This window comes from Hemicordylus capensis, chromosome 1 (assembly GCF_027244095.1).
Source record: "Hemicordylus capensis ecotype Gifberg chromosome 1, rHemCap1.1.pri, whole genome shotgun sequence".
Taxonomy (NCBI): Eukaryota; Metazoa; Chordata; class Lepidosauria; order Squamata; family Cordylidae; genus Hemicordylus; species Hemicordylus capensis.
In genome coordinates this window covers 383,058,561-383,085,492 of record NC_069657.1, presented here as the reverse complement: position 1 = coordinate 383,085,492, position 26,932 = coordinate 383,058,561, and the positions used below count along the sequence as shown (strand labels likewise).

The 26,932-nt window shown below is 41.0% G+C and overlaps 1 protein-coding gene across 14 annotated transcripts in view; it reads right to left on the bottom strand.

The window, feature by feature from the left end:
- Nucleotides 1-26,932, bottom strand: part of RYR2 (ryanodine receptor 2) — a 625,908-nt gene that overhangs the window by 142,875 nt on the left and 456,101 nt on the right. For all 14 annotated transcript variants that reach the window (XM_053300231.1, XM_053300272.1, XM_053300252.1 and 11 more), the window contains 5 exons: nt 25,735-25,822; nt 23,689-23,781; nt 15,837-16,007; nt 13,764-13,823; nt 9,173-9,307 (listed from right to left, as the gene is read on the bottom strand). In XM_053300231.1, the coding sequence (XP_053156206.1) occupies nt 9,173-9,307; nt 13,764-13,823; nt 15,837-16,007; nt 23,689-23,781; nt 25,735-25,822 (547 nt within the window). The remainder of the gene's footprint in view (nt 1-9,172; nt 9,308-13,763; nt 13,824-15,836; nt 16,008-23,688; nt 23,782-25,734; nt 25,823-26,932) is intronic.

Sequence of the window (26,932 nt, the reverse complement as noted above, 5' to 3'; positions counted from 1 at the left end):
TTCAAGTGGCGCCCAGGGCACGTGCCCTGCCTGCCCTACCCTAGATATGCCCCTGCATACACACTACCATCGATCTCCTAGACCTGGGAGAGAAGTCTGAGGTCTGTGGGACAACAACATAAAAAAGGCCAAATGAGCACAGAGATTTTGTTCCTCCTTTCCTGGGGAACGACACAGAGGACTGAGCGGAGTTGAAAGTGCTCCCAGGTGTTGAAGAGACTCTGTCTGAGACAAGCGATGGTGGTCATTTTCTCCATGCAGTTTGCTTAGACGTGAATAATGCTCTCAAAGGAATATGGTTGTCATTTTCTCTGTGCCCTGCTCCACAGAGGGACTTGGGAAGCAACAAGTCTTGCCTCTTCATTGGCAAGACGCCTCAAAGAGAAGAGCTTGCTGAGGCGAGAAGGACTCAGGAGGCTCCGGCAGTACCATGAGTCATTTGGTCTGCTTGCAGCTTTTTTTGTGAGCTGGAGCCGCTGCTGTAACTGTACTTGCTGTAGTGGCGGGAGCAGGGGCTATCTGCATAGGCAAGGCCAACCTAGTCCATGGGGAGGGGGGTTGGAGGACTCTTGTGATGACGTCTGGCTTTACAGCTGGCTGCAGGTCCTCAAAAAAGGTAGCCCTGCAGGATATTGCTTTAAACTGGAGGTGCTCGCTAAGGTGCACAGAGGCAGGCAGGATTTTGCATTTCTTTTTATTCACTTCAGCCTGATCCTTGAAATTTTTTGGGGGGGGAGCAGCTTTTTTCCATGCAACATGGTAACTGTTGTTGCCCCTACTCCAGCAAGCACCAAATTGGCTGGAGGTATTTCAATTTGCATAGGTGAGGCTAAAACCACTCATGTAGGAAGAATGGAAGGCTCTCACGAAGGATAGATGGGAATTGGAAGCTACCTGAAGGCCCTCTGGAAGGGATCCTCACAGCAGCTCTTCTGTCTGAGCAGACACCATAAGGAGTAAAGGAATGCAAAACTAGAAATTACTAATGGTTTACAAATGTCCTATATGGGATACAGAGACTCCTTCTTATGCCCAACTTGGCTCAATACATTTCCTGTTGATGAATGAGCACCAGGCAAGAGGACAACTCCTGTGGATTCTAGAAAACAGAGTTTACCTTGGGTGTAAATGTGTAGTCAGGCAAAAGCACCAACTTAGGTTCTCATGAAAAATACATATTTGTAACTTGGATGAAAATAAACCCATGTCCAAAACTTTACCAGCAGAAGTGAAATGAAATAGAACTGATTTCAAGGTTACAACATTAAGCAAACTTCTTGCAATGGTAACAAACCAAATTCAGATTCCACACAGGAAATCAATGAACTATTAGGAGATTAATAAGAGCTGCCCCTTTCAAGAACTTACAAATTTATGGGTGACTGGAAATAAGACACTTCTCTGGCATCACAAAATACTTTTAAAGCAGCAACCTGCTGCTTTAGCACATTAGTGCTTAGCCACTTGGTCGAATGTTTTATAGAAAAACCAGTATATCCTTCATCTCCTTGCTTCTTGAAAACTTGCTCACACCTCTATACTATCACCCATGAATTGTTACTGTACATGTTGTTGGTAGAACTCCTCCTTGAGGACAACATAACAGCTAGTGCCCTCACTGATTTAGATAGCGCCACTCCACCGCATGTTGTCAAGCAGAACAGAACTGGCTTAGAATGGATCATCAGACTCTGAGACAGGAGATACCTATGGCTGGAAAGTTACCTGAGCTTTTGGACAACCATTATTACAATGTCCATGAATCTGTCATTGCACTGTCATTTTGGCCAATATGGTCCAATGATATCTTGTCATTAACCTTTCCACCTGGAGTTTTCTGGAGTTGCAATTAGATTCACCAATAGCAGACTGAATTACAGGGGAAATGGGGAGATACAGAGCCCACTTCAATTTCTGAACTGATGTTCTGTCAATCCAGTTCTCCTCTTCTCCAGACAATATCCATAGATCCTGCTAGGTGCTTATGTCAGCATGTTGGTAGTCTTCCAGTGGAGTGACAGGGAATTAGTGTCCCTGTGAGTTTATGTCAGTTTTGGATTACACTGTCTGACTTTACAAGAACATGATGACCTTGAATCTGATCCTGGAAACCACAAAGATCCAGCTTGATGGCATGAAGCTCCAAGCAACTGATGCCCTTCTGCAACTCTATCATGTTCAACTGAACAACTGTCCTGCAGATGCATTTCTTCAGTCGAGCATAATGGTAGTTACAGCACTGTTACAGTTACAACACTTACATTTGTTCAGCACTGACCCTCTCAAAATGTTCTTGGGAGCCAAGAATTGTATCAGAGAATGAAGCAGTTCTCGAGAGACTTCTACCTACAGGTGTCCCTTTATGGCAATCTCTGAGTAGAAAGGGAGCTCCAGGCTGCAATGCCTCACCTTGGGGCTTTGTGACATTTATAGCTGGATAATCAGCTGCTGCCACCACTTGAGGAAATTTTCAGCCCTCACTTTTAGGCATCTCAGGGTAGCTGAGTAGTCTTGGCACGACAATCCTTATTTCTTCACGTGGGAACCGGCAGTAAGAATTGCCACCCAAGATAAAGAACAACCAAGTATTTATTGTTGCTTGAAATAAATATGACACTTTTTCTCTTTACACAGAGCTATAGTAATGCACATCTTCCAACATAAAAGTAATACAATAACTGACCTTAACTGCCACAGACTCCCTCAACCTATCTGAATACAATAGAATGCAATCTCTCATGAGATTGCTTTAACTTTTTATTCTGTGAAATTGTTTTTACTCTGTTTTATATTGGTTGTGTTTTAAACTGTGTACACCGCTTAGAGATCCACATATCAGGTGGTATATAAATATGATAGATAGATAGATAGACAGACAGACAAAAATACAGAGTCTCCACAGTCCAATCATCACAGTGCTTTTGCTGCCTCTACAACATTCAGTTCAAAACCTCCAGTATAACTTTATATCTTGTCAAAAACAAATACAGACAAGTATTTTCTAACTGCAATTACAAAACAAAGCAAACCCCTATTTCATGCGACCCCCACTCGGTAACATAACGAAGAGACAAGACTCGCCAGGATAGGGCAATTGTGCAGAAAGCCGGCAGCATCAAAGACAAACAAGAGAAAAACAGGAGGAGAACCCTGTGGCATAGGCACTACAGAGCTCCAGGACATGATGTCGATAGAATGAAGGGGCAAGGAACTGAATGTCCATGGAGCACTCTCACAATAGGCCAATGTCCTCTCATGAGAGGAAGGAATTTTTTCATGAGACTGAAGTGATTGTGCCAGGCTATTAAGATTACACTAAGGGAACACCAATGCAGAGGTCACAGCTTCCATGACAACTGGGGCTCTGGAGATGAGTGTGACCTCAAAAGATGAGGATTCTGGTGCCTTTTGAACACCTTCCTGCTAGTCTGAGGTGCAAAGGGGCTAGAAGAGCGGACATGCCAGGCAGTCCAGATTCCAGGAATCCTACAGAAAGGATAGCCATTCCACCAAATCCTGGCAGGATAATATCCTGTCTAGAAACTGGGCCAGGATCCTGAGAACCTATTTAAGTATGGCTGAGACAAAATGGAAAATCCTATTTCATACCAAGGTGGCAAAATTGGAGGGCTTTTTAGTGATTGCAGGGTAGGAACACAAAAGGGGAAGATAAGAGCAAAACATGGAAACCTTAACCGAAGTGGTGGTGTTCCTCTGGGCAGCTGTCTTTTTTGTCCTCCAGAAGACCCTTGGAATAGCAATAGCACTTACATTTATATACCGCTCTATAGCTAGAAGCTCTCTAAGCGGTTTACAATGATTTAGCATATTACTCATTGTACCCAGAATGACATTGTATCGTCACATTGTATCGTCACATAGCAACATTTCAAGCAGAAATTTTGGGGAAATTATTCTCTCTAATTGGCCAGAGAAGCACTGTTGCCACTGGGAGGCATGCTGCCACTGTGAAACTGGAGGTGCTGGTGTAAAAAGGTGAGCAGAAGTAGTTTTGAGGCAGTGGCCAGGGCTGTCTTTTTTATTTGTTGGGAGCGAGGTACGACCATTTAGTCCCTGAAGGGAAAAACTGTAGCAACTTGTAGTGGCTGCTGAGAGAACTTCACAATACAATAGTTTAAAACAAAAAGAAAGGGGGAAGTACCACTGCACCCCTAGTTAATTGCCCCCCCCTTATTTTATTTTTTCAGAATTTTCACCCCCACCACCATTTCCCTAGAATTGCTGAAATGCCCCTCCAATTTGCAAATAGGGTGTCAAATATAGGGGAACCATTTTTGCTCAGCTTTACTCACATTCATATTCCTTCTGGGAACCTAGAAAAAACATATCCAAGAAACTTTGGAATGCCTCTGGTCTTGTAGAGTTGGCTGTAATACTCTGTATGTCAACGAAATGTTGAAAGTCTTGCATCACCAGCTGGTGTTCAGCAGGATCCTAAGATTTAGCTGTGGCAGCTTGTTCTCAGAATGTCTTGAGAGCTTCAGGGTGTATCTTATAGAAATAATCTCCTTTACCAAGGTACAAGGGCCATGCCCCTATGAGACCTAGGATGTAGGGCTGTCTGATGATGGAGCGCTGTTTCCTCATTCCTTTGAGGGAAGAAGCTATGCTGAGACTGAGAACAATGGGCTCTTTATACAATTGTAACTTGTGGGAAACTGCTGAATTGCAACTGGCTAATTAGAACAGAGAACTCTCAAGACCTGGACTAGGCGTAGGCTAACCATTGGATCTTTCCTGATTAGAGTAAGACTAAGCCTTAGTATCAAGATAGTCTTGACCTTCATGCATTGGTGTCTGCAATTCCTAGTTTTACATACTCAGCATCAACTCCCGGCTTTGGCTCAGATTCTAGCTTGCTTCCTGATTCTCATTTGTCTGCTTGGCTTTAACCCCTGGCTTTGGCTCTTGATGCTCTGCTTACTTCCTGATGCTGATTTTCCTACTCAGCATCAACCCATCCTTGGTTTGGCTTGCCTCCAGCTCCTACTTCTTAGTCTGCTTTCTCTCCTCCTTCAGACCATGTGGTGGCTGGTCAGGGTCTTGACAAGCAGGATTACAGTGCTCTTTTTATTGAAGTTTTGAGATAATGCCACAAACTCAGATCTGCTAGACTCCTGGGATTTGGAGGACTACTTGGAGGAAATAAAGCACTCTTGAAATATGGGTCTGCTGCCTTCCTCCCTGAAAGCAAGTAGTGTTTTCTTATCTTTCATCTTGATGAGGACTGCTTCAAATATCTCTCCAAAATGTTGGAACCTGCAAAAGGCATTGACTAAGCAAGCCAGGGTCCAGGGTCCAGTCCCAAAGCCACGCATTCCTTTTGGCTACCAGATTGTCATACTCTCTAGATTTGATCAGTCTAGCCCCTTTAAAGCATTGGTTAGGGGTGCATTTACTGTGAAGTTTTCCTAAACTATCTTTCAGTTGCTTTGAGGTAGATTCCAGCACACCTAACGCTTCCACTGACAGGCAAACCACTGACAAAAACCAACTGAGACGTCGAAGGCAGACACTGAAGTCACAAAACCTCTACAAAATGCTATCACATCTATTGATTACAGGGATCTTTACACCCACCTTCACCATATACCAGGATATGGCTAGCAGAAGTCAGAGCCATCACGTGGTGTTTAGGGGTGTGCACGGAATCAGGGAGCCCAGTTTGGTTTGAATCAAACCGGACTCAAACTGAACCAAACCAAATCGTTTTGGTTCCATGCATCTTGAGCTGGGCCCCAGCTTCGCTCGAAGCCAAATCGGTTTGGGGCCGGCTTGAAAGGGCGGGTTTCCATAAGTTTTTTTAAAAATTAACTTAAGTCCTGCTCTGGCGGCCTCCGGGGGCTGCGGCTGCAAAGGGGTCTCCCAAAGGTTTCCCCTCCTCCTGCCAGACTCCCCCCAGTCTTCTTCAGGCTGGTTTGGCTCATTTTCAGGCTTTGCTGACCCTCTTCCGGCTTGTGGCAGCCATTTTGAAGGATGCCACGCACATGTACTGGCTATTTGCGTGCCTGGGTTGGGCATGCAAATAGCCAGTGTGCGTGCGCGGTGGCCTTCAAAATGGTCACCGCGAGCTGGGAGAGGGCCGACAAGGCCCGAAAACAGGCTGAACCAGTCTGAAGAAGACTGGGGAGAGGGGAAACCGTCTGACACACACACACCCCACAGCTGCACCCCCCAGAGGCTGCCGGACCTGGCCATAATTTTTTTTTTAAAAAACAACACTTTTTTTTTAACTTATAGAACCCCCGAGTTGGCCCAGGTGGTTCTGCTCTAAGTCGAGCTGAACTGAACTGGGCTGTGTTTGGGTCGAGGGTGAGCCATTGCACAGGCTCAGTTCAATGGTGAACTGGCTCAACCTCAAGCCGGTTTGCACATCCCTAATGGTGATGTGCACCATGAGCTACTTCATGAATTTCTTTGGCAAGAAGCAAAGCTTGTTCACTAGGTGAAGCGTTCACTTTCACATGGTAGAGCTGGCCCAGTCTGCTATCTAGGGGTACAGTACAGTCACACACAAAATAGAGTTTTGAGCCTCTGGGCTCTTTGAGAGAAAACCTGGCTCCTTAGGGCGGGGCTCATGCCAAAACTCTTGAGGCTGAGCTCTACAGAGCTCTGAATGAGGTTCTGTGCAGACATAGATTACAGAAATGTGAATGATCAGAGACCACAAAGAATTTATATGGCTGACTGAATTTACTAGACCGAAATTTACATTTCCTACTGAAATGTAATAGTCCGCTAGAGTAACTCCTGAGTAATCCTATTGAATAACTTAGTCTAGATGTCAGCTTGTGTCCCCTAAGCCTTGAACTCCTCTCATGACCTCTTGATTATTTTGCTGGATGACAACCCCAGTTTCTAACCAACTTATCTAAAACAATCCAAGATATGAACTCAAGGATTGGAGTGGGCTTTAGATCTGTTTATTACAAGGAGGTTGGTTAGAATAAATCAAGATCAGTCTGTTCAGATGTCACAAGAGCTCTTGGTTTCTTTTTAATCACAATCAGAATATTTGCCGGCTCATATGGGGGAGCATGCACTCTCAACACTCAGGGAGATCATGCAGAATGAAGATTTAACCCTAGTTCCTCATAACATCTGAACCTGCCCTGGCCCCTGAGAAAGTGTGTGGCTAGAGAATTAATGCACCCATCCTTGGCTAGGATGTGTTGGGAAGTGGGGTAGAAAAAAGTAAGAAAACCATGAATAAGAAAAAACAAGAGTCAAGAGACAAATTTCACAGTCACTAGGCAATACTAGTCTGGGGGAGTAGGAAAGCTCCTTGCACCCAGAAGCCCAAGAAAGACACGAGTGAGGGATTTAAACTAGGGCAACTTTATTCAACTGATATTAACTGCAATGAGGAAAAACAGCTAACCCTACATTGAATGTGGGCAACTCCTCCCATGAGATCATGCTTCCTAGTGACACCTATAATCCCACCCAAGGGCAAAGCAGTGGTCGCCATCTGCCTTCCAACAGCTGGCTCACCCTTTACCACACAATTGCTGTGTTGAGGACTGCCCGAGTTTCCATCCCCTGAGCCTCAAAGCTCTGAGTGGGTGAGGCGAACAGGTCCACAAAGGGAATCCATTTCCAGCCCCCCAAGCCACAAAAACCTAAAGGGCTATTCCATGGAGTCCTCATACATCATAAGATGCCTCTGTTTGCACACCGATGTAAAGATCATTACCTACCCCAGCCCTCACTCACTTGCCAGAGTGACCAAACTAAGCATTCAATGGCAAAATGCTCCAAAACATGCCATACCCAAGAAACCAGGGGAAAGAAGGTGGGGGGGAACCCTGCTAAAGGTCAAACAGGCGAGAAGCCAGAAATTCCTACTCGGCTCCCGAGTAGGCAACCAGCTCTCCTCCTCTGGACAAAGGAGGGCAGGTGGGTGCCAAGTCTGCCCAGGACTGAGGGAGAGAGCAAGCTGGGAAGCTGCTAAAGGCAGCATCCCCTGCTCGATAGGCCATGTGAAACAAATGACCCAATGGACGGCCTGGACCTGGTCTTCTCCTCCTGGGCCCTAGGAACAATCTCACCTACCCCCTGGGGCTTTGGGGCACGACAGGGGAAATTGCCTTACCTTGGAGGAATTAAGGTCAAGGGAGATGCAATTCCAAAAAAAGTTGAGAATGCCCTCTGGAAACCAAGGAAGAAGCTCATACTTTGTGATGCGCACAGAACTACAGAGGTGCGGTTCAACACTGGGGTGTGTGTGTGTGTGTGTGTGTGTGTGCCTCTTTACCTCCCTGCTGCCCCTTCCACCATTCTTGGCCGGAAGTGGCCAGAAGTATCACCTGTGCGTGCACCTGTTGTGTACACGCACAACAGGCGCACGCGCAGGCGATACTTCCGACCACTTCCAGCAAAGAACGGGGGAAGGGGCTGCAAGGAGGTACACTTCCACTCCATGGATTTTGCTAAAAATAGAGCAAAATTGTGGGGGGAAAGCAGTGGGAGGGGTAAATGCACTCTCCCCCACCCTTAAAGAAGCAACCCTCCCCCAGCGTCGAACCAGCACCGCCTTGACCGGTTCATGTACATCCCTACTCATACTAAGAAAAGGAATTGTTCTCTAATACCTCTGGAAATAATTTTAGTGGTGCACTAGGTAAAGAGTCAATGGAAGCCAAATTTGGTAGAATTATCTAGTGGCTGAAGAGCATATAATAGGCATAATTTGTTTAATATCCAGCCTGAAAAAGTGTTCTGGAAAATGTGCTTACTGCTTTGGGAGTTCTCAGTTGGTCTTAATAAAGGTATTACCCTACTTTGGTTTGTTAATAATAAACTTTTCCAATAAAGCATTACAGCTACCTAAGATTTTAGTTCTGAAATTTTAATTCTTAGCTGAAGAAATTTGTTAGAAAGGTGGCTATTATCTGGATTTAACATATTTATTCAAGTACTTATTAGTTGCTCTTCTAGACCATATTCAAAGAGATAGAATATTAAAAAAAATGCAACACACCCTAAATAAAATGTATAGTTCATTGTACTTTCTCTGTGTTGTGCAACTGGATTTCTAGGTGGTCTTAGTGTTACAGCAGGTACCTATGAAAAGCTATAGGTGTTAATGATTAAAAATCATTAAAATATATATAAGAGTAAAAAAAAAAATATTCAAACTATATTTTACCTGTTCCAGATGAAAAAGTACATTAGCTATATCCAGAACCCGTTCCACTGTCTTCTCTGGATCTGAAGTAACTTCAGTCCTATTTGGTAAGTCTTTGTAAAGAGCCATTTGCCACCTAATGGCAGGATCTTCAAGCTGCAGGAACAAGAGATTTTACAAATCATCTAAGTGAAGAATTGGGGGGCGGGAGGGGGGTGCAACTGCTGGAAGCATTATAAACCATGTTTTTACAAAGAACAATTTGACCTGCCAAGACACTCCCTTGTGAAGCCCCCATCTGCATCTTTTCCCTCATATGACTAACCCTGTGGGTGATTCATCATGCAGCAAAAGACAGTCCACAGGAATAACATTAACCTACCCATTCTAGACCAATAGAACCAATCTCTCTCTCTCTCTCTCTCTCTCTCTCTCTCTCTCTCTCTCTCCAGCTACTATTAGAGTCCTGTGGCATAATTCATTTAAAAAAAGAGATAGGAGGGCAAGTTCCGAAGCTAGTAATTTGATGCAAATTTGCTCTACTCTTAAAAATGTATGAACATGTTAATTTACAAATTAAATAATGAATAAATGCAACCTTTTTCTTAAGTGCTGTTTTGTTGCTTGTTGACCAAATTTGATCAACAAGCAACAAAACCTTCCCAGAAGCATCTGGTGGGCCACTGTGTGTGAAACAGGATGCTGGACTAGATGGGCCTTGGGTCTGATCCAGCAGGGCTGTTCTTATGTTCTTAAAACAGCACATAAGAAAAAAGCAGCATTTATTACTTTAAATCACTATTCGTTTCTTCGAATTAACATCTAACTTACTATAAGTAAAACTACAAAATTAACTGAGTCATCATGACTCGAAATGTCCAGTTTTCCAGTTAATTTCCACAGTTTTCTGTCTCCATTGTTCAGATGTGGGTGACAGAAACACTGCCTTTGATTGCCCTTGTAGCAATGCTTATAATAATGATTATCTAGGCTTTTTGATTTAGGAACATAAGAAGCTGCCTTATAAAGAGTCAGACTATTGGTCCATTTAGCACTGTACTTTCTACATTGATAGAAAGAAGTTCCAGGATTTCAGATAGAGGTCTTTCCCACCACTACCAGGAGGTACTAGAAGCTGAACCTTGGACCTTCTGTATTTATTTTATTTTGTTTATTAGATTTTTATACCGCCTCAGCCATATGGCTCTAGGTGGTTCACAAATATAAAAACAAATTTAAAAAACAACTCATTAAAACAAAATTAAAACCAATTTAAAATCTTTTCAGTAATCATTAAAGGCTAGGCTATTTTATTTGTAAAGCATATGCTCTACTACAGAGCTAAAGCTCCTCCCCAGTTTGTTTCTGCCTCTTGGATCTCTTGATGTGACCTATTGCAAAGTGCAGTGCTCTATAAAAACTGGAAGAGTTGGACTGAGTTGAATTATAGGATCAACTATTGAGGAAAAACTTGTTGTGTGCAACTGCAACACAGAGCACTAATCTCTCTCTCACACACACACACACGAGCCATTCTCATGGCTGGGGTCACATGTGCACCATTCTTATACATGCTTCTGTGCACACAACCATACTTACACATACATTCAACTTTTCATGTTCATGCATGCATACACCCCTTCATACATAGGGATGCATACATGGCCATCTTTTGCATGCATACAGATGCACCTCTCACAAGCATCTATAACACTCAGTTTTCACCCACAGTGCACACATGCAATGAGTAAAAGGAAGGAAGAGTACTTTACAAGCTCCCCAATTTCTTCCCCTGGTCTCCTCATCCACACACCCTCTCTCTCCCCTTCCCCCCCACCTCCTGGATCTTTTTGTCTGTCTTCCTTTTTTGCTTTCCACTCCTCTGATTTGCTTCTCATCCTGTCATGATGACTCAGGAGAGGAGAGCTGGTCTTGTGGTAGCAAGCATGACTTGTCCCCATAGCTAAGCAGGGTCTGCCCTGGTTGCATATGAATGGGAGACTTGATGTGTGAGCACTGCAAGATATTCCCCTCAGGGGATGAAGCCGCTCTGGGAAGAGCAGAAGGTTTCAAGTTCCCTCCCTGGCTTCTCCAAGATAGGGCTGAGAGAGATTCCTGCCTGCAACTTTGGAGAAGCCACTGCCAGTCTATGAAGACAGTACTGAGCTAGATAGACCAATGGTCTGACTCAGTATATGGCAGTTTCCTATGTTCCTATGGCTCAGAAGGCCAAGATTTCCAACAACTCCAAGAGGGCATTTTTCAGTAGCTTAATAGGCCCAACTGTCACTTCCACCCTAACTCCCCTTGGGTTGTCTTTTAGATGACCACTTCCTTGGTATTCTCCAACTCTCTTCCTGCCTACTTCCCTCTCACCACCTGCCCATACAAAGTGTCTGAAGTCAAGTGCTGATGTCATAGTGCTGGCAAGTCTAGTTTGGAGTGATTTCCTCTCTTGAAAGTTTCAGCCACAAGTTTTGTTTGTTTTTGCAAGTCCCTGTGACTGAAGCATTTTATCTAGCCTGGAATCAACTACCTTCAACCTAGAGAAGCACCTCATCTGACTATCATATCAGTTACTAGCAGGTGACAGATATATAGATCAACACTTCCAGGTGAGGTTAAATCACCCAGCTTGCTTATGCATAAAATATGAATAACATTTACTTCTGTGTTCATACACAATTTTGCACTGGAATGCTTTGATGCTGCTGTTCACTCAAGCTTTTTTGGGGTGTGGTGTTTTGACTTTACCTGCTTTAGTGAAGCATGGGGTTATGTGGGGGCAGGCTGGGGGGCTAGGTGGGTATGGCTTTGCAGCAGTTAAGTCTTTGTGCTCACCTGGACTTCTCATTTAGCTTCGAGCAGGCACCCCTCCAGCTTGCCCAGGGAACCATGTGGACTTTGTTGGTTGCCCTTTGGAGGGCATTAGGAATTTCTGATCCCTGATCTGGTTGGTCTGTGGTGAGATGTTATGTTTCCTACCTTGCACTGTCCCCAGGGTTAATCAGGCTCACATTGATCACACCTGGCAGGTACAGTGAGGGACCTGAGAGTACAGGAGTGATTAATGGTTATTACCCCATATCACGTGTTTGGTGTTTGAACTGGTCTATTCAGGCCCTATAGGCTTGTAGTTTGGAAGACTTGAGTGGAACTTCTCTAATAGGGGGCACTGCAAACCCAAATGTCTGTACAGCTTGGGTGTGGCAATGTTTCTAATAGGTATTTGGGGCTCTATTTAGGCTAGCCTGGAGGTGTAGGTATTTGTCTCTGGGCTGTGATCCCAGACTTAGCAGAAGTGTAATCGCCCAATAGTCTGTTGTGGGACTGAACATCACTTCCTGCACTATAATATGGTGGAGAGCCCAATCTTATTCCTATAGCTGTTTGGCATAATAAATTTGAGGCCCTTTTCATCCAAAATCTGTTGCCTCATGTCACTGACCAATAAGCTATTTATATACCTCATGACCAATAAGCTATTTATATACACTTTAATTCATTTAAAGTAATCAGAAACAGATGCCTGCAATACGTAAGAAACAATCCATTTCCAAATATCTGTAAAATAAGAAAACCAGTTACCTATCTCACACAGATGTTGTGCCAAGAAAAGAAAAGAAAAAACACAACAAAAACCAAGTATATACTTCTTTGCACATTAAATGCTTATCATCAGTGATGATGGTGATATATAGTGAGCAATTTGTGTATTTTGTCCAACTTTATCTTGTATATGCAAGTGAAAAGGGGTAAAATTTTATACTCAAGAGCCAACCTTCTCTCTTCCCCAAGCCAGTAATACAGGGACCAGAAGTGGTCAAATCACTCTGGAAGTAAATCAGCCTAATTCACCCAGTTCAAATCCAAATTGAAGCTTTGTGGGTGAATCAGGCCAAATTGTTTCCAGGTTGAATTGGCCACCAGAGCTTCACAGAGGAGTAATGGACTTGTTTTAATTGTTAGGTATGTCTTAATAACACTGAGATATATTGTTGACACCCAAATGAATACTACAATATCCAGTGATAATTATATATATTAACCAAAGTGTCTTAAAGCAGTTTACACAAATTTAAAGGCGTGAGATGAGAATATTGTTCCCTGTCCCAAAAAGGCTCAAAATATAAACAAAACAGAAAGGAGACACCAGCAACAGCCACTGGGAAACACATATTTCTTATTTGAGAATATTCAAAAGTCTCAGAACGAGCCAGGATGATCTTTTTATTATCTGTTCCTCACTGGATAGGAGAGATTGATGTACAGGGATGTGATTGCCAGGGAGTCTAGTACAGCTCAGGAGACTGTGCTAGATCCAAGTGCTTCAAAGCAGCTTCCACATGGCAGCCAGAATAGGCCCGGGAAGCGACAATTTGAGTGAAACAGAGAAGTTGCCATGAATTATGAATAAGAATAATATTCTCATGTAGTGGTGGCAGACAACTAAACCATGCCTTCTTAAAGCTGTTACTACCTATGTAAAGGACAGTTTGAGAACATGCCAAAATGACCAAGCCCACAGGAGGTATGCTGAATATTCGAAGAAGTTAGAATTGTTACAAAAAAATATATGCAGAAAAGCAAACTTGTAACGCTTTAGAATTACCTTGCCCTGTAAATGAAGATTATTGTGGATAATATCACGAACTTCATCCTCAGTATCTTTCTGCAAAGAAATATACATAATATATTTTTATATATTATGAAATAGATAATATAATTAGGTATATTTTATTGCAGGCATGCAAGTAAAGATATTTCTTTATTAAAGAGGTATAAGCTTCAGTAAATTTGTTTGTATTAATCCATATTTGCTAGCAGCTGAAACAGAACTCCTGGCTTCTGGAATATATTCGAAAGGGTGGTGGTATAATAGCATACAATATTTATTATTATTATTTCTTGTTTACACCGTCAGGCAGGTGTTATTGACTGGTTTGTTTTATCCAGACATCGAGTCCTTCCCAAGGACCTGGGATGGCTGAATTTTATTATCAGTGTTGTTGCTGTTATAGATATTATCGCAGAATATAGGCTGTTCCCAGTAAAGTTGCTTTTTGTAATTGGCTGATGGTGATTTCTGTGGTCCCTATGGTGTTGAGGTGCTCTTCAAGGTGTTTTGGAATAGCACCTAGGGCGCCAGTTACTACTGGGATTATTTTGGTCTTCTTCTGCCACAGCCTTTCAATTTCATTTTGTAGATCTTTGTATCTTGTTATTTTTTCTATTTCTTTTTCTTCTATTCTGCTATCACCTGGTATTGCTATGTCGATTATTTTAACTTGTTTTTTCTTCTTCTCAGCTACAGTTATATATAGTTCTTCTCAGCTACTGGTGTATTGAGTGGCAGATGTTTGTCTGTTTTTAGTCAGAAGTCCCATAATATTTATTACTGATATTATTATTATTATTAATAATAATAATAATAATAATTATTATTATTATTATTATTATAAATATGCATATCCCACCCCTCCATTTCAATACTGCTACAATACCGTCCCTCCACTACAAGACTGCAGTATGCTGCATTAGGTATCCTGTTGCTTCAGGTTGTTCTATTATTAGTGTCTGCCTGTTTTGTTTTGGCTAGGGAAGAACTCTTAATTGATGAAGAACACTCTCTAAGCTGCTGTTGCAGCATCCTTGCCCCTTAAGACATGCACAGTAGGCTGAGAAACTCTCCTACAGGGGCAAAAGATGCTAGCCACCTCTTCATATGTGACTATACAGAGACCAAGAAGAACAACCATTTTGAAGACCTATTCCTGTATGTGGAGTGTTGACCAGCATCAATATCACGTACTATAACTTATGCGAAGTACTAGGATGGCACAATTGAAAAGGCTCTAGGCCTCAATAATTCAACAGAATTGGTTGTTACAAAAAGACAGCCCTGAGCATTTTCACAGATGACACTTCTGTTAATATGGTATAATGAAGATGCAAAAATTCAGTTAATCATGAGTTACATACACAAATATGTATGACAGTGGCTTCTTGGGCATTTCTCTAAGACAAACTCTATTTTTCAAGGGATGACAACTATTCAGTGGCTAAACCTCTCTCATTCATGTTACAAAGAGCAATGCAAAACTCAGATTGTGTAAATGTCTACTAATAGGGAATAAATCTAACCAATCACACAGCAAACTCTCATTCTTTTGAACAAAACACCTATTCTTGCAGGCTCCCTTGAATCTTTGTCCTCCAGCTGCAAATTCTGCATGTAGCAACAGTTGGCAAACTGCTGATTTCTAGTAAAAACCACAAGAGATTCTAGAAAAATGATATCTGCCCACAACTGCCCACCTCCAGCATACATTTAAAAGGAAAGAACAACAGAGGGTGGCAAATCTCCATGGTCTTGGGGGGAAATGCACTTAATATGGGGATAGGGGATACTCCAAGTGAGTGCATCTAGAGAGCACAAAGATGACTGGCTCTTTGCCTCAGTTGCATTTAATTAAAATAGTTGCATTCAGTACAAGAATGTAGATACTCCACTTTTCCTCCCTATTCCAATCCCCTTTGGGATATAACAAGAACACTTTCCTTGTAATAAGAATGACAAAAGATGGAGGGAATCAAGGGGGCTATTGAACACACAAGAGGGAACAGTGAAACCTCATCTCTGTGGCAGCCTAGACACAGAAACAGATCTAAACAGTTAACCTACCATACTTAATCTGTTTTTTGCCAGTGCAATTAATTCTTGGTCACCAGGTGCACAAATATTTAGCCCAACAGGTAGCAGTCTTTTCAATGCTGCTACAATAAGAGAGGTCTGTGTTGAGTAACGGTCACCTTTCCGCTTCATTTTTTTCCTTTCCTGATCAGAAACAGCTGCCTGCAATATGTAAGAAACAATCCATTTTCAAATATCTGTAAAATAGGAAAAATAATCACCTATCTCACACGAGTGTTGAGCCAAGGAAAAGAGAAACTACACACAATAACAACCAAATATATACCTCTTTGCACATTAAGTGCTTATAATCAATGGTGATCATTATAATAAAACCCCTCTAGCCATAGTAGTTTTTCATTTTTATCTCTTTTAGGATCCCTTCGTAAGACAACACTATTTTTCAAGGGAGGACAACTATTCCATGGCTAAACCTCTCTCATTCATGCTGCAACCTTATTATCAAAAAAACCTTATGGTAATCAGACAACCTTATTATCATTCTTCCATCTGCTCAATCCAAATGCAAATAATATCTTGAAGTTTTTCCATTACTTTACCATAATGATGTCATTTTTTTTGCTCTGATAACATCCTTGCCCTACACACTTTGTACCTTTTCATCTTTATAGCCATCAAGTTTTACAGTTCTCATTGAATAAACAAAATAGGAGACCTCAAAGTTGCAGAGAATACCATTTATTACCTAACAGGTTTGAGGTATCATAATGTTAGTCATTGGCCAAGTTCCGAGATGGGCTGCAGCTGGGTCTGAAGATCTGAGAAGGATCAAAAGCAACAGAATCCTACTGCTTGCTTACTTGATGTCTCCCAGGGGTCTCTGGTTGTGCTGTTCTTTGCTGTGACTTGCCTCCTGCTCCACTACCCTGGAACTCTACCCTATGCTCAGCAGATTTGAAGATAGGTAATTTCCCCCCAATGAGCAATCACTTCTCTCCTCCCCACCATCCTTGTTTCTTTTCACCCAAACCCTTTACACTTTTCACCCTCTCTTGGAGTAAATGTTTGTGTGGTCCTTGGTTGTTGTTTTACTAATCAATGAATCAATCTTTATTATGGTCAATAGACCAGCAAAATGCAATGCATACATGACAAACAAACAAACAAACATATAGACCAGATATATAGTGATTAAAATACACAGTTAATCTTGCAACAAATACTAATGGCAGCAGCCACAAATTTGGCAACTTTGTCAGTAGTAAGAAAATCTCAGTCAGATAACAGTAAGGAAAAATAAAACTCATCCAATCTACTCAGATATTTTTAGTAATAATCAGCATAATGAAAGTAAGGCGAGTATCACAATAAAAAGAAAAATACAAAAATACATGTATCAGTGTCACCATTTCCATTTTACCTGAACCACAAGGGCAAGTATGGTCATCAGAGGAAATATTCTTAAATCTTCCTTCAAAATAATTTAGAGGGAGCATGCTGTAATGTGCCAGCATAAATGTTCTTCAGTATTTCAAAATCATAAGATTAAAAATATCCTTAGCTGGAGTGGACCTACATACAGAAAACTTCTAAGCTGTTATAAACTGGAGACAAACTCTGATCCCTTTGCAGCTCTGTATCCCATACTTGTTGTTTAACAGCCATCTTGGCTTTCCGATAGCCCAGAAATCTTAAATAAGGAGGAGAACAACTATAACATAACCATTTTTGTTAAAATGGTTAACAAAATGCTTCTGGTTTGAAATGAATCCAACAAAATTAATTGAGCCAGATCAGCCAGGGAAAAGATCAATTTTAACCACAAACTAAAAATGTATAACCAAGATTGACTTTCATCTGAGATCAAACCTGATTCTAAACATAACGATGCACTGGAGATACAATGAAGAACTAGAAAAATGGCCCTCAGAAACTGAACCACCTCATGAGGGCCTTTGATAGCAGATGGAATACAATAACCTCCACTAACACTCAAAAATCTGAAAATGGTCATTGCACTCCTCCATGCATTTCCAATTAGGGATGTGCAAAAGATTTTGGGCACAGATCGATCTGTGCCTGAAATGAGCAATTTCGGGTGATTCGGGGCTGAACCGAATCACCCTAAATGTCCCCCAATATTTTTCGGGGCCGAGCCAAATCACGCGAATTTCGGGGCCAAAAAATTCAGGTGATTGGGCTCATGACCGATTTTGGGGGATTTTTTGAAGTTTTAGTGACTTTGGAGCCGTTCGGGGGCATAGAATGGGATCTGGGCAAAAAGAGTGGGGTGGGGTGGTAGTGCCTAATGGGTGCAGGCTACCACCCCAATTTCAGGGGGATAGGGCAAAGGGCTGATTTTTGGGAAATTTCTGAAGTTTTTGTGTCTTTGGGGCAGTTTGGGGGCAGAAAGTGTATCTGCCCCAAAAGGGTGGGGTGGGGTGGTAGTGCCTAATGGGTGGAAGCTACCACCCGTCCCCAATTTCAGAATGATTGGGCAGAGGGCTGGATTTTGGTGAATTTCTGAGGTTTTTCTTCATAAGGTGCAGCGTGCTAGATTGATATTCATAGTAAATGAGTGTGTGAAAAAGCGAAAGTGGGGTCATGAGAGTTCTTTAATTGAAAAAAATCTCATCTGCTATCATTGAATGAGAATTCACACCTCAGAAAATAAGGGAAAACATCCCTTCAGAAAAACTTCTGAGGTGTGAATTCTGAGGTTGGAGGTGGCCTATAGCAATTCAACTAGTAGCTGATGATGGACCTCTCCTCCATGAAGTATTCCAAGCCCCTCTTAAAGCCATCCTGGTTGTTGGCTGTCACCACATCTTGTGGCAGAGAATTCCACAAGTGGATTATGCGTTGTGTGAAAAACTACTTCTGTTTGCTGGTCCTAAATTTCCCAGCAATCAATTTCATGGGATGACCCCTGGTTCTAGTGTTATGGGGAGAGGGAGAAGAATTTCTCTCTATTCACTTTCTCCACTCCATGCATGATTTTATAGACCTCTATCATGTCTCCCCGCAGTCGCCTTTTTTCTAAACTAAATAGCCCCAGGTGTTGTAGCCTTGCCTCATACTGAAAACTTGTTTCAATATTTTTTTTGCCTCCACCCCATCTATCTCTATGTCTAATTTGATGGTTTAACTGTCTGTGAATATCCGCCATTTCTGTTACATGTGGTCACTTCATTATAAGCACCTGCCTTTCATTTAGCAAGATCACCATTAGTTTTATTGATTTCCCCCCAACTTTCATTCCTTTTAATTCTCCCATGGATCAAGATCTCTCTAGGAAGTTTTCTCCCATATTATATTATATTATATTATATTATATTATATTATATTATATTATATTATATTATATTATAGTATAGTATAGTATAGTATAGTATAGTATAGTATAGTATAGTATATTATATTATATTATATTATATTATACAGTGGTCCCTCGACTTACGAAGCACTCGACATCCGAAGATTTCGACATACGAACGACAAAAAATACCGGAAGTCGTTGCCGGTTTAGATGCGGCTTCCTCAACCTACGAATTTTTAGATGCGGTTTCCTCGACTTACGAGTGTTCCGGACCTCCGTGGATGCGCTTTTCGACTTACGAAAATTCTGACCTACGAACGTGCGTTCGGATCGGATTATCTTCGTAAGTCGAGGGACCACTGTATTATATTATATTATATTATATTATATTATATTATATTATATTATATTATATTATATTATATTATATTATATTATATTATTTGTCAACTTCTGGTCTGTTCTGCTCCCCATTTCCTGTCTCTCTAGGAAATCACTTTTCCACTCTGCACCCTATAGACTAAAATTGCCCATTTGAAGTACATTCTGGTTATAATCAAGGCAAATATAAATGATTACCGTAAGAATCTCAGTACATTTATACTTTATTTTTAAAATCAATTTATTGATAAAATAAATTGTGCATATATATGCACAATTTTATTGTTTGAAACATGTATGCTGCATCTCTTTTGGTGGTGGTGGTGGGGATTCTCCATTCTGATGAACTTTTACCAAGTCTAAAGATTCCTTCATGAGTATCTATTGTTTCTGTGAGAACAATCCTTTCAAAGAGAGAGAGAGAGAGAATATGGAAGACAGTTCTGATTTCCTCCTTTTAAAGAATGGAAGCAAAGTTAACTCTGAGGGAGAGATACTTGAGCACTGGACAATAAATTATCTTCTTTGCAGCTCTAAGATTTTCTTTCCCTTTGTTCCTGCATTCAGAGCATTCTCTTCTTCCCTTGCTTTACAGGTAAATTTTGGGTTTGTTTTTAATTTGATAAGAGTATGCATTATTAAGAAAACCAATGATACATGTCATTAGTAGAGGGTTCAGACTTGAAATGTGGAATTTCAAAAAAGTCACCCTTATTTTAAGAATAAATATATATGTTACAAAGAGAACACACAGTGGATGGCATGTAAACCTTTTGCTCAGCAATGCACCATTGGTGACACTCTGGTGATATCTATACATTTGGTGCAGCAGTGTTCTGTCAGCAGATTCTCCTTCTTTGAACGAGAGTTCCACTTACTCAAGGATCACTTGCATGAATACAGCTCTCCTTTCATTTACGGAAGGAGATTCTACTGACAGCACACTGCTGCGCCAAAGGTATAGATGTCAGCCATAGTGTTTTGTTCATATTTGAAAACAAAGCCACACCAAGGAATATTTAGAAAATCTGGTTATTCAAATTCCATTAAATACTTAGCTATTATTGAAAATACAATTTGATAACTGAATTTTAACAAAGATTTTCAGTTTAATCTAAATTATTTTTGAAGTGAATATGTCATTCAAGTGAATAAATGGCAGCAGAAAAATAAAGCAAACAAAATAAAGAATATCTTGTCCCACCTAGATAAGATCCTGTCTGAAACAGAACTGTTGCCAGCACAGCTATTCTGAGGGCTCACAGAAGCCTCTCTGCTTATGTCTGAGACCACAGGCTTGTGGTTCCCACTCTTTAACATGCTCAAGAGTCTCATGGGATTGTGGGCACTCCCCATTTGTTGGCATATTGGGGACAAGTCACTTAGCAGGCAGTGGGACAGTTGCCTCCAGGTTCACAAGCTACCAAGCGAATTGAAAGGGATTAGCCTCGTGCCTTTCCTTGTATTAGGGAATGTCTAAGTAGACTCCAGAGTTAACTTCCGCGTTTGCCTCCTCTCAATGTCTTTCTATCCAAAGATTGATCCTTTACTTCCCCTCCTCTGCAGTTGCCTAAGCAAGCTAATGCTAATCACCCAGCAGGAAAGTCAGATAAGGCACTGTGAATGCAATTCCCTTCCCATCACAAAAGAGCTGAGTGGACAATAGGAACTCAGAGGTACTCTCATTAAAATTACTAATTGGTTTACCAAGTCCTCCCAACCTGAGAGATACCATGCTTGCATGTTCATTCAGTCTATTTACATACAGGTTGATCTTGACACATTCAAATAATTGTGTTGTACTCCAGCACAGCAAACAAGACAATAGATCTTTTTGCGATTCACCAGAGTTGCTCTTTCCAGGAAAGAAGAGTACTTGGAATGTTGCCTCGGGATTCAGTTTTAAATAATTCTAATACTGGATTTAAAATGTTTTTAATCTTTTAAATGATTTTACTTGATTTAATGTTTTTAATGAATTTAATTGTAAACCATCCAGAGATGCAAGTTTTGGGCAGTATCGAAATATTTTAAATAAATTAAAAAAAATAACTGCCCCTAGTTTCTTGAACCGGTGTGCTTCATTTGGTCTCTACACCGTGGAGTCACCCATTGTATGGGCGATAGACTTGGCACCTGCCATAACACCTGGCCGTGTCTTGTTCTTCACACCATTCACGCTACCAGCCTCCAGATCAGCCTTCCTCGCGGGCCCGATCTACCCAGCCCGTCTCGCTGCTACGAGACGTTGGCTGCACGAAAACAGACACCTTTTGGATTTATCCCTGTGGCCTAACACCCGAGCTGCTTTCGGTTCTTCATCACCTGCTTCCATCCCTGAGGAAAGAGGTCCTTCGGTTGCGCCTGAGCCACGAGGGTTCAATTGTCACTAAAAGAAGGATGAGGTTGTATGATAATCACTGCACCCCTCTGGGCTCTCCCCTATCCCTGCTCTCTTCCTTAAATGCAAAAACCTGTTTCTCTAAAGCCTTCTTTTCTCTAGCAAGCCTGGAAGTTATTTTAATTCGGACACTAAGCTAAATTGCCTCTTTGCAGGTACCTGGTTAATCTTTGTAACATATTTTTTAGTAGTGATATTGCTTTAATCAACTTTCTTAATGTGCTATACCCCTGAACCCCAAATAAAGCCTTACTTTGGTTTTGAACTTCAACCTCTCTGTCAGTTCATTTTCCCAGGGCCAGAACGGTGCGCAAAAATTATTTTGACATGGGACTGCTTTACACCAGCTCGCTAATTCCCCACACAAAGCCTGAACGCATTGAGGGGTGTTCACCAATCGCCCTGGAGCAGTTCCATTAACAGAAACACTATTAAGATGAAAAGTTGAGGATACTTAATAACCTATGCTGCTGAAGTTGTTTAATATTACCTTAAGCAACACAATACTATGCTGTGCTCATAAGAAGCACTAAGTCTGATCAAGACAGTATAATGGGAGAATATAGCTAAGATCTGAGAGAAGATAGAAGATATATGGTAGAGAAGCCGGAGGATGCATAGAGCTAAAGGATCAATAAGAGGAATTGCAAAAATCTCATAATAAACCTAGTGGCTTGATGAGAAAGGTGGTTTGACAGCAAGGGAGCTTGGGAACAGGGGCTCAAGGAGGAAAGGTGTATTTCATATATGATTTGAATAAAAACATATCAATGTCTTTTTAAGGATTTCCCACCCTGGCAATTAGAAAGTGATATTGCTACTATCTTTTACTAGTATGCTTCTTAACAGTGTTTATATACATTTGGAGCTGAGAGCACATAACATGCAGATTCTCTTGACTGCCTGAGTTGTTAGGCATTCACTTAATGGTAAGAAGCTACAGAAGATTAGAGATGGGTGGAAGTTTGCAAAACCTGCCCATCCTATCTCAGTTCAGAATGGGCTAGATCTTCCAGTCAGCAGGGCAGAGTCTGAACATGCCTGGGAGTCTTTGGTTCAAAGTAAGTAATTGCTTAGAAGGAACAACCCTTGGTTTCTCTCTGGGAATGATAGTTAAGCTATGATTCAACAAGCAGAGGACAAATGTCCCTGAGGAAGAGGGCTCCTGACAGCTGAGCGACAGCTTGCTCTCTTGCTCTCCCCCTCCCACTTCTCTGAAGAAGAAAGTAGGGACATGGGCGGGGGTGGCAGGGGCCCATCTTCACTTTCTGTCCCAGAACCCACCCCAACATTACTATGCCCTTGAACTATAGGTTATCATCAATAAGTAAAAAGGAATACAAATTTTAAAAACTACATTTATCAAAGTTCAAATCTGCAGAAAAGGCTTAAGTCTCAGTGTTCTTTTCCTTCCCTCCCCGCCAGAAAAGTTGGTAAATTTGCAATAATGGGAAAAGGAGGAGGAGAAACTGACATATGAGGAGATTAGTGCCAAGTATTACAAGCCAAGGTGAACTGTGTAAATGGGCTGGAATTGATTTGTGATGGCTATGCAAGCTGGTTTTTTATATCTCTCCGATCAAAAATTCTTCACCATTCATACAGAACATATTGCTAGCAACTCTGCAGAGTATAGAATGTATTCAGAAGTTATTAATCCCAAGATTGCTTTAACTACAAAAGCTTAAAGCAAAAAAAGTGTTTTTAGTGCTATATTGTGATATCTATACCTTACTATAAAAATAGAAATGTTCTTATAAATAAAGTTATTATTTCTGTACCTTGGACATCTTGGACTTGGTATCAGTAATTAGGAAAGACATGTTGTTGATTTCATTTTGCACAACAAAGTTCTGTTCTTCCCTTTTAAAATTCTGAAAGGGTATAAAAACATTTTGTGAAAAACCCAAAGCAAGCATTAGAAACACACTCCTGGTGCTTCTTTGCCCCTTGCTTCACTTCTCTTCTTGTCCCTCATGATCCATAAAACATATTTGCACTAAAATAAAATAAAATATAGCTTAAATAGCATAATATATACAAAAGAAACAGGAAAACAGATGTACCTAAAAACTGATATATAATCTCATGACAGCACCACCACCATGTTACAGCACATAAATGGAAATGCATCATACTTCTTACTGAGGACAAATTGATCGCAAATGTCTGGGATTTGCTGGTTATGGACAATAAATCTGTATGCAGCAACGTAACTGACCATTTAATGGAAAACTGATGGCCAGTGCTTACATGTCTGGACACTAAATATCTGAACTGTGATAAACCAAACAAATGCAAAAACAATTTGTCTTAATTAAGAAACCTTAATAATGCAATGGAACCAGTTATTGGTTTTTAACGCTCATATGAGTGAGCAACTGGAATGGGAGAGCAAGTGTATAGTTATAGAAGTTTGCTTATTCTGTAATGGACACACAGTAGACAGCATATGCAAAAATTTGGCAATGGTTGTCTGACAGTTGTTGGGCAAGAGGGATGCTGGGTGTGGGGTTTGTGGGTATTGTTCTGTAAAAGGTTATCAGATATGTGCAGCTATTGCTAGCATAAGTAGTAAAAAAATAGGTTATTAAAAATAAGGATTTCTTTTGTATATTATTTCTGTAATCATCATACTGTATATTATTGCTGTAATTTCTTTTTCAGGTTATTGTATGTTATTTCTGTAATTTATTTAAAATCCACTAAAATATTTAAGTTAAGAACAAAGCAAAATAGGGTTTATGAATTTTCATGTGGTTTTAATGAATCTTTTTGCAAGCAGTCTTCCTCAAGGCATTCTAAGTGTTCTTTAATGCTCTGGTAATCTTAAAAGTGACAAACAAAAATAATAGCATAATCTAATTTTTATTGAAAACATACAGCCCAGATACAGATCTGTCTATGTTCAACTACTGAAGCAAAATGTGTAAGATCCACATCGGAAGATGCATCAAATGGAGCCTATGAGAGCATTACAATGTGGATTCAGATGCACATTTGCATCAGCTGTGTGTGGAGGTCTGCTTCATACACTGATCTCCCTTGTTGTATTATGGCATGCATGTTTGGGTGAACTGGACCTCTTGTTTTTAGACAGGGATTTTTTTTTAAGATAAAAAATGGAAACAGTCTACCAGGCACCACTGCTCTACAGCCACTATTAATTTCCAGGGGAAGTCCTAATGCAATAAACGAGGAGCAGCAAAGTTTGATGGATTACACTCTAGGCCTGTAATTCAGTGGTATGCTTGTAAAAACTCCCAGAGGGGTAGTTATAGCAATAGCAATAGCACTTATATTTATATACCACTCTATAGCCGGAGCTCTCTAAGTAGTTTACAATGATTTTAGCATATTGCCCCCAACATTCTGGGTACTCATTTTACCGACCTCGGAAGGATGGAAGGCTGAGTCAACCTTGAGCCCCTGGTCAGGATTGAACTTGTAACCTTCTGGTTACAGGGCGGCAGTTTTACCACTGCGCCACCAGGGGCTCCCTGTTGGCAAACAAACAAACAAACAAACAAACAAACAAACAAACAAACAAACAAACAAACAAACACCCTTGGAGTCTTGGAGCACCTAAAAAACTTAAATAAATATTAACCAAAAAAAAATCACTGCCACACTGGGAGACGACACTGCATTTGTAGCAAAACATTCCCACTACCCCTTGTAGTAGATGTCCCAGACTCTACAGACAGGGACTACACTGGTTCCTGTCACGTTATGTCTCTCTCCTCAGCCCCTCCTTCCACAATGATTCTTCTCATCATAACGAGAGGAATTTCACTAGTTATTACAAACAAAAATAATGAACATACATGGGATTTTGACCAGTAAATAAATACTTCAGCAACCATACGAAACAGGTCTTCAGCTTCTGGGTTAGGTTGTTTAAGCCATTTTGCTCTGAAATGAAATGAAATGAAATTAAAAATGGAAATTTCTTATCCATCATTCATTATCTCTGAATTCCTTTTCTCTGGGATGCTCAGAGAGTATTCCAAATAATCAGGACAGTACATCCCTTCTGGATCTAGGCAGGGTCCAATATCTTGAATTGGTTTCATCAGTGGAAGGGACCATTCTGCCCTTCTATACCAGAAGCAACTCCATAACCGTAATAAACATGAAAAGTATGTCAACAAGCAACCAAAATGAAACCTAACCATAGCAGAAAAGAGCAAAAAGGGGAGAAGCTGGAGAGAACCGATCAATATTTATTTGTTTGTTTATTAATTCAATTTTTATACCGCCCTTCCGAAAAGGCTCAGGGCATTTTACAATTAAAACAGAAGCCATTAAAACCAACAACAATTAAAACAGAAATATAAATATAAACACCAATTAACAATTAAAACATCTTAAAAAACAATTAAACAATAAGAACAATTAAAACCCTGAAATCCAGGTTAGAGCATTAAAACAATTAAAACTAATTAAAACCCTGGAAGGCCAGGCCAAACAGATAGGTTTTAAGGACTCTCCTGAAGGTCAATAAAAAATTAAGACTGCAGATTTCTGCTGGGATTTCTGCATTCCACAGCCCAGGAGCAGCTACAGAGAAGGCCCGCCTCTGAGTCACCACCAGACGAACTGGTGGTAACTGGAGACTGACCTCCTCAGATGACCTTAGCATACGGTGGGGATCATGTAGAAGAAGGCGCTCTCTAAGATAACTCGCCCAAGTCATTCAGGGCTTTAAAGGTAATAATCAGCACTTTTTATTTTGCCCAGAAACATATTGGCATATTGGCCTGTTTCAAAACAGAAAAAATATGGTCTTTCTGGGTTGCCCCAGAGACCAATCTGGCTGCCACATTCTGAACTACTACTAATTCCTGCCTCCCTCCCTCAAATATACAGAGAGGCATAAGCCTAGAATCTGACCAAAGAAAACATTGGAGGGCATAATATCCTCTGGGAGTCACAGAGGGTAGCATGAAACATATGACTTTTCTCCTGCGAGACAGAGGCAAGTCCTAATCATCAGGATATAGAAAAGCAGAACCATCCCAG